Below are 13,745 nucleotides of genomic sequence, written 5' to 3' on the forward strand. Positions count from 1 at the left end.
AGACGTACTTAAAAAGGCAGAGTAATTGTTCAAGTCGACTTCCTTACCAGGTACCTATTTATTTTGTTTTTGTTATTTTGATAACTTCTAAAATGAAATAAAAATTCTTAGCTCATAATGATGTAAACATATTTTGCTGGTCTCTACCCACCCCCCTGGGTGTGAATCAGCTATTATAATCACCGGCTAAGTTAAATATTGAAAAATGTTATTTTGATAATAAAATAAATTTTTGAATATACTTACCCGGTGATTATAAATTAAAGGACCCTCCCTTCCTCCCCAATAGAGACGCAGTGGACCGAGGAGAAAATTGAGTTCTTTCTTTACAATGAGTACTGGGTATCTGGACGACAGATGGCGCTGTTGAGTACACCCCCTACCTGTGTAGCGATCGCTGGCGAATTTTTCCTTAGAGTTTTTCTGTCGAGCAACAGAGTTGCAGCTATTATAATCACCGGGTAAGTATATTCAAAAATTTATTTTATTATCAAAATAACATTTTGTTCCGTAACGGAAATACAAACCACGCTACTTACATGGGGTAATTACTTCGGCGCAGCCGATGACGAGCCATAAAGTTTTAACGAGGGTTTCCTACCCCACCGCTAGTTAGCGGGGGGTAGGGAGGGGTAGCTAGCTACCCCTCCTCCCTCACACACACCGGTGAATAGCTCACTTTACTTTTGGCTCGGAGAGACGACAGACCTGTCAGCGCTCTCCTCTTTGTTGACTGCCATAATCTTGTTTGCTTTTTCTTTTCAGTGTGTGTGTGAAGTTGGCCTCTATTACTCGTCATGCGTACGTGGCCTGGGATTCCCGGCCGCCCTTGTGGGACCTTTATGTCGGCCGTGAACACGGATCCCCACTCCTTATGCCCTCAGTGTAGGGGCCAACGGTGTGATAGGTCTAACGTGTACATTGAGTGTAGGGAGTGGTCTACCTCCCATTGGGAGAGGTTTGCCCAGCGATGTAAGAAGAAGGCTAAAAGGGCTCTTTCTCTTTCGGAGGCTTCTCGGAAGAGAGAAAATCCCAGGTCTTCTTCTTCCGCCGCCCTTTCCTCCTCCGAAGCTCCTGCTTGAGCGGCCTCTTCCGAGTGGCTGGCGAGTGGTAGCGTAGACCATAATGTTGTTGATGTTATTAACCGATCCTGGGGTGAGGGAGAGGTCGTTGCCTCCCATAGCGAGGCGGCTGCCCCTTCCCCCTTGGAGGAGGTGTTGTATCTAATAATGATCTGTTTCAGCTTTGGGCTTCCTTGGGGCTGCAGGGATCGCCCTCCAAGGAAGCTCTGTTTGACATAATCAAACGGGGTGCGGCTGCCGAACAATCGTCAACTTCAGAGGACATAGATCCTCTGGGTGTGGTTGACGTTGTTGTGTCGGAAACATCCCGTGGGTCTGGCCAAACACCCGTTCCTGTGGCTGCGGTAGCGGAAGGCTCTGTCTCCCCCTCTGAACATCCTTCGAGGGAGGATCTTAGTCCCACGGTCTCTCCTGCTGGTGATACTCCCTCTCGGGGGAGTTCACTTATAGAGAATCCTCTTCGGAGGCCCATCGATGGTCAGCCTGCTGATCACACGGCCCCTCGTGGGCGTATAAGGCGGAAGGCTCGTCCTCCCCTACGCCGTAGAGGCCTTCCTTCCCCCTTCAAAGGGGTTAGGAGGCGCCTCTTCGGCTCGTCGTCACCACAGTCCTCTGCGGAGGAGACGACTCGCCGTTCTCCTGTCTTGCCAGCTACCAACCTAGACCTCTCCGAGGATCGTTCGCGATCCCCTTCGGAGGATGGTCGTCCTTCGGGACTTTGTGACCTGTCGCCCAGACTATCTACGTCTAAGGATCCTGATGCGCTTTACGCGCCACCTGATGCTGCCCCTGTGCAGTCCCCAGGCCCTTCGGGGCTACAGGGACTTGAGCGCGAAACTGCACCTCTCGCCCCTGAGCGCCAGGCACCGCCCGCGCGCCCGCCTGCTGTCGTTCCTGCTGATCCTGACATAGCGCCTCGGCGCTCACCCTTAGGCGTTGGCGCCTCTGTTCCTGCCACGCGCCAGGGTCCCCCTGCGCGCCCATGCCCTTCGGCACCACGTCACCCTCCAGCAGTTCCTGAAGTAGCGCGCAAGCGCCCAACTGCGCATACGCACCCTGCTCCTGATATAGCGCCACCGCGCTCGTCTGCGCACACGAGCCCAGTTCCTAATACGGCACCTACGCGTCCACCGGTGCCCCAGCGGCCACCTGCGCCCTCGTGCCCTCCAGCGCCTCGGTGCCCTGAGTTCCTGTTTCATCGCGCGCGGTCCAGGAGGTTCCTGAGTTGGCGCACAGGCGCCCTCAGGTTCCTGCGGACTCGGGGGAAAAGCGCAACACGTGCCCACGCGCGGTTCCAGTTCCAACGCTCACGCGTACACCAACGCGCCCGCGCGTTACCGTAGATCCATCGCGCCCACCTAGGGAGGCACGCGATACGCGTCCGCGCGTAGTTCCTGTACCAGCGCCCACGCGCTCACCAACGCGACCACGCGTCGCCACAGCTCAGCTCGTCGCCCAAGAGGCTTCCAAGTCAACGCACGGGCGCTCACGGCTGCCTCTGGGACCGCACGAGCTTGCTATCGATACGAGCGCGCACGACGCTCCAGTATTGCGCCCTGTTTCTGCTACACGCCCCGTTCCTGTTTTTAAGACAACAAATGTTGCCCAACGAACTCCGGAGCGCCCTCACGCTGCTCGCCCCGCGCGGCCTCTTCAGCCTCGCACTCCGATGCGACTGCATCCTGATGCGCGCTATGCGCGCCCACGATCGCCAACGCGACCAACGCGCCCACGATCGCCAACGCGACTAACGCGCCCACAGGCGAGTGTGCCGGTCTTACTGGACCAGCGCCAACCCTCTCGCCCTCAGGTCGCTCGCGACCCTGCTCCAGCGCTACCGCGCCCTCAGCCAGTTCTTCCGGACTCGCGCTCAGGCGCCCCCGTTATCTCACGCCCCTCGGGGCCGCGCCAGGTCGCTGCGCGCCCGCGCGTCCGGCCTCCTCCTGCTCCAGCTCCTGATCGCCGCACGCCTACACCATCGCCTACGCGCTCTCGCGGCCTTGTTCCCGCTCCAGCTGCTGAGCGCCCCCGCACCCACGCGCCCGCGCCGTCGCCTACGCGCCATCACGCCCTCGCGCCCGCCCTCGCGCCCGCCCTCGCCCACGCAGGTGCGCACGCGCGAGTTTGCAGTATCGCGCCATCCATCCACGCGCGACCCTGACCAGTGCCTTGTAGTACGAGCCCCAGCGCGATCGCCAGCAGGCGGATTCTTCCTCGTCGCGTTCCCCTCCTCGCAAGCGCAGACCAGCGCGCTCGCCAGAGGGGGAGCGCTCCCCGGACAGGTCTAGGGATTCTTCTCTTTCAGCCCTGCAGGCGAACCCTCATTTGTCGACTCCTCCTAGGGATCCCTCGATCCCCTTCCCTCCAGAGGGAGTGTCTGACAGCGTGGCTGTCAGTCAGCAGCTCTTGTGCGGGCAATTAAGCCAGCCCTCTCTGACTCAGGTCGCAAACCAGCGGCAGCTTCCTCCCCCTGAAGAGGAAGAGAAGAGTCTCTCCCGTGGGTCCTCCTCCGAGGCCTATTCTGTCCCTGCGCAGATCCTTACGCAAGGCTCCTACTCCCCCTCAGACCTTCTCGCCCTCCCCTGCGAAGGAGGATTACCCCTCCTCAGGAGAGTCGGACGAGCAGGAATACTCCCCCATCGCACCAATGGGGGAGGTTCCTCCTCTCCCTGAGAGGTCTTCTCGTCCAGAGGTGGAGAAGGACCTGCCTCCTTCGCTTTTAGAGTCCTGTATCCCGCCCTGAAGGGAGCCTAAGGACTCTAAGACGATTCCCAAATCGTCAGCTAGGATCAGGCAGGAACCGTCTAGAGCCGTCGAGGATGTCCACGTGTCCCCCCAGGAAGAGCCCCTGGGGACGGAAGACTTCGCTGCAAGCCCTTCAGGAGGAGAGCACCAGGAGTCAGAACATGCATTCTGGCAAGTCCTGACCCTCATGAGGAACCTTAATGGGATCCCAGACCCTGAGGTCCCACCTCGTGAAGGGAAGGACATGGTCCTGGACCGCGTCTACGGCACTCAGAAACCCTCTAGGGCCAGTGCAGCTTTGCCCTGGTCCCAAGGGATGAAGAGTGCCAGAGACAAGGTCGAGGGTCAGCTCGCTGAGCTTGCCTCCTCCAGCAGATCGAGTTCCGGTAATAAGCTCCTCCCTCCTCCTCGGGTCCATCAGAGGAGGTACTTTGAGATCCTCGAGGAGTCTTCTCTGAGTCTTCCCTTGCATCACTCCGTGGAAGAATTCACAGGGGGAGTCCCTCTTGAGAGACTCTCCAACCGGCACGTGTCCTTCTCAGCCTCTGAGATCCTGAGCCAGGAGAAGGTCATCAAGTGCATCATGCAGGCCACTTCATGGCTCGACATCTGGCTGGGGTCTCTGGGCATCCTGGTGCGGTCCGAGGACCTTTCCAAGGAAAGCACCAGGAAAGCGCTGGAAACCTTTCTTCTCTCTGGCACACGGACCATCAAGTTCCTGTCCCACCAAGCCTCGAGCTTGTGGGCCAACATGATCCTCAAGCGTAGGAAAGCTGTGGCCGAGAGGTTCCACCATAAGGTACCCAGTGCGGAGTCTAGCAGGCTCAGATACTCTTCCGTTCTCGGTAAGAGCCTGTTTGAGCCTAAGGACGTGGAGCTCACTGTCGAGAGGTGGAGGAAATCCAACCAGGATTCCCTCATCCATAGGGCCCTACAAGCCTCCAGCAGCCCAGCAGCCCCGTCCTACTAAGGACACGAAGAAGACAACCACCGCAGCGAAGCCCAAGGTGTCTAAGCCCTTTCCTGCCAAGAGCAGGAGGGGCAAGAAGTCCTCCAGGGGAGGCAAAAACCCTAGAGGTACCAGCGGAGGCCAGAAGCGCTAGGGTTGGCAATCCCCCTGCATGTCCACCAGTGGGGGGATGCCTTCAGAGTTGCGCAACAAGGTGGCAGCAACTCGGGGCGGATGCCTGGACAATCTCCGTGATCTCCCTAGGTTATCACGTCCCGTTCACAGCCTCACTACCTCCCCTGACAGCGAACCCAGTGTCGTTGAGCTCTTTTGCCATGGGATCGGCAAAAGGGCAGGCCCTTTGGGCCGAAGTCCAGACCATGTTGGAGAAGGACGCTCTCCAGGAGGTCGTAGACGGGTCCCCAGGCTTCTACAGTTGACTCTTTCTTGTGAGAAAGGCGTCTGGAGGCTGGAGACCAGTCATCGACCTCTCGACCCTGAACGGGTTTGTCAAGCAGACTCCGTTCAACATGGAGACGGCAGACACGGTCAGGCTTGCAGTGAGACCGCAAGACTTCATGTGCACGCTGGACCCGAAGGACACGTACTTCCAGATCCCAATCCATCCGTCTTCAAGGAAGTACCTGAGATTTTGCCTAGACAACAAGATCTACCAGTTCAAGGTGCTGTGTTTCTGTCTCTCCACAGCTCCTCAGGTATTCACCAGTCTTCACCATCATCTCTTCATGGGCGCACAGGATCGGCATCCGTCTCCTTCGTTATCTGGATGACTGGCTGATCCTAGCAGACTTGGAGGCAACCCTTCTTCGCCATTGAGACAGTCTCCTCGAAGTTTGCCCAGATCTGGGAATCGTGGTAAACCTCGAGAAGTCCTCTCTGCAACTGGTATATCTAGGCATGGTCATAGACACCAATCTCCACAAAGCCTTCCCATCGGACGAAAGGATGACAAGGCTGAGGAAGGTTGCGAAACCTTTCCTCAATCGAGAAGAACTCCCAGCCCAATCGTGACTTCGTCTTCTCGGTCACCTCTCTTCCTTGACCCGTCTCGTTCCCAACAGCCGCCTCAGGATGAGATCCCTCCAGCGGCGACTCAAGTCTCGGTGGAGTCAAGGACTCGACGACCCCGGACATCCTGATCCCCTTGGGACCTGCGGAACGAGCGGACCTCAGTTGGTGGGTGGCAGACGAGAACCTACGAAAGGGAGTGGATCTTCTTGTCCCTTCCCCGGATTTGATGCTGTTTTCGGACGTATCAAACAAAGGGTGAGGGGCCCACGTTCTGAACCACAGGACCTCAGGCCTGTGGCCAGAATCAGAAAGGTACCTTCACATAAACCTGCTAGAAATGAAGGCCGTATTCCTGGCTCTTCAGAAGTTCCACCAAATCCTGGCGGGCCACTCGGTGGTGGTGATGAGCGACAACACCACGGTCGTGGCTTATATAAACAAGCAGGGAGGTACCTTTTCGGAACAGCTATCCCATCTTGCAGTAGAGATCCTGAGATGGTCCGAAGTCCACCCGATTTCACTAGTGGCTCGCTTCATTCCAGGCAAGAGGAATGTGCTCGCCGACAGTCTGAGCTGAGCGACGCGGATAGTGAGTACCGAGTGGTCTTTGGATCCTCAGATAGCCAACAAAGTCCTGACTTTGTGGGGTTCCCCGACAGTGGATCTGTTCGCCACGGCGCTGAACACCAAGCTCCTGCTGTACTGCTCCCCAGTCCCGGACCCCAAGGTGCTCTGGCAAGATGCCTTCCAGCAACGGTGGGACAACGTCGATGTGTGCGCCTTTTCCCCGTTCTGTCTGATGAGGAGGGTACTCAACAAGACCAGAACATCGGTCAATCTCTCGATGACCTTGATAGCTCCGCTATGGCATCTTGCAGAGTGGTTCCCGGACCTTCTGATACTCCTCACGGAGATCCCGAGGGAGCTCCCTCCACGTCACGAGCTACTCAAACAACCACACTCCAACATATACCACAAAGCCGTAGCTTCGCTTTGGCTTCACGCCTGGAGACTATCCAGCATCTCCTCACAGAGAGAGGGTTTTCGCAACAGGTTGCGGAAAGGATGTCTGGCCACCTGCGCAAGTCATCCGCAGGAGTCTACCAGGAGAAGTGGCGAGTTTTCTGTGGTTGGTGCCGTGGAAGGGGTATCTCTCCCCTCGATGCCACTTTACCAGCAATAGCGGAGTTCCTCGTTTATCTGCGGGAAGAAATGCGCCTTTCAGTCTCGGCGGTGAAAGGCTATCGCTCAGCCTTAAGTCTTGCCTTCAGGCTCAAAGGAATGGACATTTCCTCCTCGCTGGAACTGTCTCTTCTCATACGGAGTTATGAACTTACCTGCCCTCAGTCGGAAGTGAGACCTCCTCCTTGGAATGTGGTTCGAGTTCTCAGGTCTCTTAAGAGACCTCCCTACGAACCATTACGCTAGGCTTCTGATTGCCACCTTACCTGGAAGACGGTGTTCCTGCTAGCTTTGGCCTCGGCCAAGCGAGTCAGCGAACTTCATGGTCTCTCCTACGACGTCGCCCATTCAAGTGGATGAGGGAAGGTAACGTTCAGCTTCGTCCCTGAGTTTGTGGCTAAGACTCAGAATCCGGGAGTGCCGGACCCAAGCTTCGACTCTTTCCAGGTCTTGAGTCTTCGTTCTGTAACAAATGACCCAGACCATCTCCTACTGTGCCCAGTCAGGAGTCTGAGGTTGTATCTTAAAAGAACAGCTGCAGTCCGCCCCCTGGTGCGAGCATTGTTCATGAGCACCGGGGAAACGAAGAGGAGGGTCACTAGGAATACCATCTCGGCCTGGATTCGTAAGGTAATCCATCTGGCCTTGACCCCTGACCCTCCTCCGTCACGTCGCCCTATGGCGCACGACGTCAGGGGCGTGGCTACGTCCATGGCTTTCAAGAAGAACTTTTCAGTGATGCAGGTCATGCAAGCTGGGGTGTGGAAGCGTCAGACCACCTTCACGGCCCACTACCTGCAAGACGTGACACACAGGAGGCTCGATACGTTCTCTATCGGCCCTGTGGTGGCTGCACAACAGCTGGTCTAACCTCAGGCTCCTTATTGGACAAGTAGCAGAAGGTTGAGGGCATTGTTACCCGGTTTTAGTCTGTGTGAATGAAAAGATCTGTCTGGCCCTTTTCTTTTCTTCATCCTTTCTTCCCTTGGAGAGAAACAGCATCCTGGGTCCTTTGCACAGCTGACCTCAACCTCTGCAGGTAAACCATGCTTACTTGTGTTACTAGTATTAAGTTGTAATTCTGTCATGTCCCCATACCCTGATGAGGTGGTATTGGGAGAGTCCTAGCCTAAATTTCCATCCGAAGAACTCCAGGTCAACTTCCTAGGACGTGTCACTGCTCACCTTCACACACAGCTTACGTAGGCCGCAGCAGTGTCACAACTGCCTGCGAGGTGTAGGGGCCCCTAGACCCCTGAGTTCTTCTTATAGACTCAGGTTTGGGGCCCCCGGGCAAGCCAAAGCTAGTATGGCAGGGGACTTACCTCCCTTCCTAAGGGTTAGGTCACCCCATGTAAATAGCCTGGTTTGTATTTCAGTTACGGAACAAATGACAAATTCGTAGATACATACATACATATACCAAAGGCACTTCCCCCAATTTTGGGGGGTAGCCGACATCAACAAGAAACAAAACAAAAAAGGGGACCTCTACTCTCTACGTTCCTCCAGCCTAACCAGGGACTCAGCCGAGTTCAGCTGGTACTGCTAGGGTGCCACAGCCCAACCTCCCACATTTCCACCACAGATGAAGCTTCATACTGCTGAGTCCCCTACTGCTGCTACCTCCGCGGTCATCTAAGGCACCGGAGGAAGCAGCAGGGCCTACCGGAACTGCGTCACAATCGCTCGCCATTCATTCCTATTTCTAGCACGCTCTCTTGCCTCTCTCACATCTATCCTCCTATCACCCAGAGCTTTCTTCACACCATCCATTCACCCAAACCTTGGCCTTCCTCTTGTACTTCTCCCATCAACTCTTGCATTCATCACCTTCTTTAGCAGACAGCCATTTTCCATTCTCTCAACATGGCCAAACTACCTCAACACATTCATATCCACTCTAGCCGCTAACTCATTTCTTACACCCGTTCTCACCCTCACCACTTCGTTCTTAACCCTATCTACTCGAGATACACCAGCCATACTCCTCAGACACTTCATCTCAAACACATTCAATTTCTGTCTCTCCATCACTTTCATTCCCCACAACTCTGATCCATACATCACAGTTGGTACAATCACTTTCTCATATAGAACTCTCTTTACATTCATGAGCAACCCTCTATTTTTTACTACTCCCTTAACTGCCCCCAACACTTTGCAACCTTCATTGACTCTCTGACGTACATCTGCTTCCACTCCACCATTTGCTGCAACAACAGACCCCAAGTACTTAAACTGATCCACCTCCTCAAGTAACTCTCCATTCAACATGACATTCAACCTTGCACCACCTTCCCTTCTCGTACATCTCATAACCTTACTCTTACCCACATTAACTCTCAACTTCCTTCTCTCACACACCCTTCCAAATTCTGTCACTAGTCGGTCAAGCTTCTCTTCTGTGTCTGCTACCAGTACAGTATCATCCGCAAACAACAACTGATTTACCTCCCATTCATGATCATTCTCGCCTACCAGTTTTAATCCTCGTCCAAGCACTCGAGCATTCACCTCTCTCACCACTCCATCAACATACAAGTTAAACAACCACGGCGACATCACACATCCCTGTCTCAGCCCCACTCTCACCGGAAACCAATCGCTCACTTCATTTCCTATTCTATCACATGCTTTACTACCTTTGTAGAAACTTTTCACTGCTTGCAACAACCTTCCACCAACTCCATATAACCTCATCACATTCCACATTGCTTCCCTATCAACTCTATCATACGCTTTCTCCAGATCCATAAACGCAACATACACCTCATTACCTTTTGCTAAATATTTCTCGCATATCTGCCTAACTGTAAAAATCTGATTCATACAACCCCTACCTCTTCTAAAACCACCCTGTACTTCTAAGATTGCATTCTCTGTTTTATCCTTAATCCTATTAATCAGTACTCTACCATACACTTTTCCAACTACACTCAACAAACTAATACCTCTTGAATTACAACACTCATGCACATCTCCCTTACCCTTATATAGTGGTACAATACATGCACAGACCCAATCTACTGGTACCATTGACAACACAAAACACACATTAAACAATCTCACCAACCATTTAAGTACAGTCACACCCCCTTCCTTCAACATCTCAGCTTTCACACCATCCATACCAGAAATGAAATGCAAATTGATCAACCATGGTGGAAAGATCACCAACTAGTTGTGTGATGAGTTAAAAATGACAAATTCGTAGATAATTTGTATTTTTCCTAACTATACAAACCTTATCTATTTACAGTTATGTGCCCGCCAGCCCTGTCCCCCCAGTTAAGTCCTACCTCTAAGTAAAGTGAGCTATTCACCGGTGTGTGTGAGGGGGGAGGGGTAGCTAGCTACCCCTCCCTACCCCCCGCTAACTAGCGGTGGGGTAGGAAACCCTCGTTAAAACTTTATGGCTCGTCATCGGCTGCGCCGAAGTAATTACCCCATGTAAATAGCTAAGGTTTATATAGTTAGGAAAAATACAAATTATCTACGAATTTGTCATTTTTAAATCATCACACAACTAGTTGGTGATCTTTCCACCAAGGTTGATCAATTTGCATTTCATTTCTGTAACTATGTGCTTGTTGAACTGTTAATAGATCATAACGATAGCAATTATTTTTCCCATTACATCCATTACACTCTGAACCATCTTGACTTTTCTTTTGTTACTAAATATTTATTTTAAATATTCTTAGTTTGTTAGCCTGAACCTACTGGTAAAGGTGCCTTAGTCATATTCAAAGTTTGTTAATAGTTTAAATTCCAATCTACCCCATGCGGTGCCTAATTACAGTAGTAACCTCCTGAGTAAATAGGTTAAACTTACAGGCCAAAGTGGGATGATTTGATCTGTTGTCCATGCGCATGCAAGGCTACTATGCTAGGAGGCCTTGTAACTACTCTAGTCTTTGTGTAGGTCACTTACGTTCAAAGTAGCTAAGGTTTTTCTTCAAGGCAGATGCACCATCTGTCATTGTTTTGTCTCTTGGAAACATATGGCTTCAAGTTCTTTGCGTGACAGTGTATTCATCATTTCCTGCCTTTGTTAAAAAATGTTCAGTTCTATGTAAATCACTCTTTATAGTGTATTTTTCATGGGAAGGCACTGAAAAATTCAGATTGATTTCAATGGTCCTTTATATACAAACCTGTGCTATGGTTGTCTTTTTCAGCTTACACTGATCATCAATTTATATCAGAAGAAAATAGCATTGATGTTACCTCTTGTGTAGCAGGTCGCACTGCAGTTGATTTCTTGTAGCCCTTTTTTATCAGAGTGATTTTCTCTAACCTTTCTAATATCAATGGAATTACTGTAAGTAATATAGAACACTAGATATTTCTTAATTATTAATGATTTCTTTGTAGATTTGATTTACAGAATTTGGGCCATATGGCCCTGCCTTAAAGTGTCATGGGGTGAAAAAATGAAGCGGGAACATTGGCCAAGTGAACGGATAAAATTGTCTGCAGTTAAGAGGTCAATAGGATATTGCAAAGATCCTTTAGTAATACTTACTATGCATTATATAAGGTGCACTAATGGCACTACCAGCCCTATGAGAATTTCTTTTCTTTGTATCTAATTCAGATTCTTTTGTTTCCCTCAGTCTGTGTCTGAGATGTTTGAACAGCTGATTAAAACCAACTTTTCATCTTACTCTGGGACTCTTCACTGTGGTAAATTGTCTGCTCCTGTGACCTTATCACCACCCCCACAGGTAAGAATTTATTTTTAAAAGTTCCCTTTTCTCTGAATACTAATGATTTTTTTCCATGCTGGAATGTGTAGCTTCTGTTCATTTTAGCTTCGAGGCAATGTAGAATGGCTGTTTCTTATCTTAATTCTCTTTTGTTATTTGTATGGTAGAGGGAATGGTTCCTGTTATATATCTTTTTTGTGTTAGTGATAGTTTGGATCTACAAAATGAATCTTCTAATAACTTTATATATATTACAGATACAATACAAACTATAATAACTTTATATGAGATTATTTTGTTTATCTTACCAAATATTGTCTTATAAAGTTTTATTTACTTAGGTACCAACACTGCTGTTGGACTGTATTTTAAAAAAGCTGTGTGATGAAACTATTCAGATGGGATATTCTTTCCCTCACATGAAAATTGGTATTGATGCCTGCTGAGCAGTGCACAATTGCTATGCCAGGTGAAAGGGAAGTTTGAAACCTTTTGCAAAAGTGTTTTGTACATTAAAACTTCCTTATCCACTGATTGGATTTAACGCTGTTGAACTATTGATATTCTTACAGGATGTTACTCTGAAAATTTCTTTAATCCTCGGAGCACCGGACAAAATTTTTAAACCATAAGCCATTGTATCACCACCCGGAAGAGTAGTCTGTCATAAAGTCGTATTTCAAGTAAAGAGAATGTTAGCCCAAAGGCTAAAAGTTATCTCCCAGTCTTCCCTCTTTATTTTCAATGTTAAGTTCAATTTGTTTTCATTATTCCCTTCCTTATTCTGTATTATCCTTATTCCCTTTCTTATTCCATTTTATCACTTTCTATCAGTATTGATTTTATTTAGTGCAGATATCCTATAGAAATATTTACTGCATAACATTGCATACAGGTATACAGAAAATTTCATTCCCAGTCTTTCACAGAATAATGCCAGATTCATACTAAGGTGCACGTTGTTACTTGCTATTTTTAATGTTACCCCGTTCTTTTCCCTTATAGACTAAGTAAGTGAAGTTCAAAGGAGATTTGGTTAATTGTTAAAGAAATAATTCTCAAAACTTTCTTGTTTGTTAATAAAAAAATTGTGTATTTTTTTTAAAAAAAAACACTGTAAAGAAATCATAAGTTGAGAATAATAAATATTTTCACTGTCGAAGAAAATTGCTGTTAGAAAAAAATTTCCATGTTGACTGTAATAACCTAACTGGCTGTAAAAGGAAATTTCTTTTTGATTTGGTGTTTAATTTCGATATGGGAAATTGATGTTGAGTAGAAATGAACACAGTTCATGTTATTGTGTTATACTTTTTCAATATTAAACTTACCCGGTGATCATATAGCTGTCAGCTCTGCTGCCCGACAGAAAAACCTAAGGACAAAATACGCCAGCGATCGCTATACAGGTGGGGGTGTACATCAACAGCGCCATCTGTCGAGCAGGTACTAAGTACTCCAATGTCAACAAAGAACCAATTTTCTCTCTGTCGTGCCACCGGCAAGACCTACTAAATACGCTGTTGTTTTCTGGATTGATTTTCACGTTATTTGGTGAAGTATTCATTTCTGGTTATTAGCTTTCGCTGTGCAGAGGTTATCTTCAATACTTCCTTGCATTCTTTTATTGAATTTTGGATTATTTGTTGACGACTTGGATAGATTTTGAATTCCCCCTTTGACTAATTCAAGATGTCTGACCCTTCTCAAGTCCCCAAGTACAGGAAGTGTAGCGCTAGGGACTGTTCAAGGCGTCTTCCGAAGGCCTCTATCGATCCGCACACCATTTGTTCCAATTGTCGGGGTAAAGCCTGTCAATTGGAAGATCGATGTGAGGAATGCGTTGGGCTTTCGGAATTCGATTTTCAAGAATTCCTGAAATATGCACGTAGGCTAGAGAGAGATAGAGTCAGGAGGAGTTCGTCTCGCTCAGTTGATTTTTCCTCTCCCCATGCCCCACAACCTATTCCTTCCCCTGTAGTGGTTGCTCCCGACCCCCCTTCTAGCTCTCATCAACCTTCGATGGCAGATATGATGCGT

General features: G+C 49.7%; 1 protein-coding gene across 4 annotated transcripts in view; it reads left to right on the top strand.

Moving 5' to 3' along the window:
- Positions 1-13,745, top strand: part of IntS14 (integrator complex subunit 14) — a 99,799-nt gene that overhangs the window by 32,584 nt on the left and 53,470 nt on the right. For all 4 annotated transcript variants that reach the window (XM_068381520.1, XM_068381517.1, XM_068381518.1 and 1 more), the window contains exon 6: positions 11,613-11,723. In XM_068381520.1, the coding sequence (XP_068237621.1) occupies positions 11,613-11,723 (111 nt within the window). The remainder of the gene's footprint in view (positions 1-11,612; positions 11,724-13,745) is intronic.

This window comes from Palaemon carinicauda, chromosome 10, assembly GCF_036898095.1.
Source record: "Palaemon carinicauda isolate YSFRI2023 chromosome 10, ASM3689809v2, whole genome shotgun sequence".
NCBI classification, from domain to species: domain Eukaryota; kingdom Metazoa; phylum Arthropoda; class Malacostraca; order Decapoda; family Palaemonidae; genus Palaemon; species Palaemon carinicauda.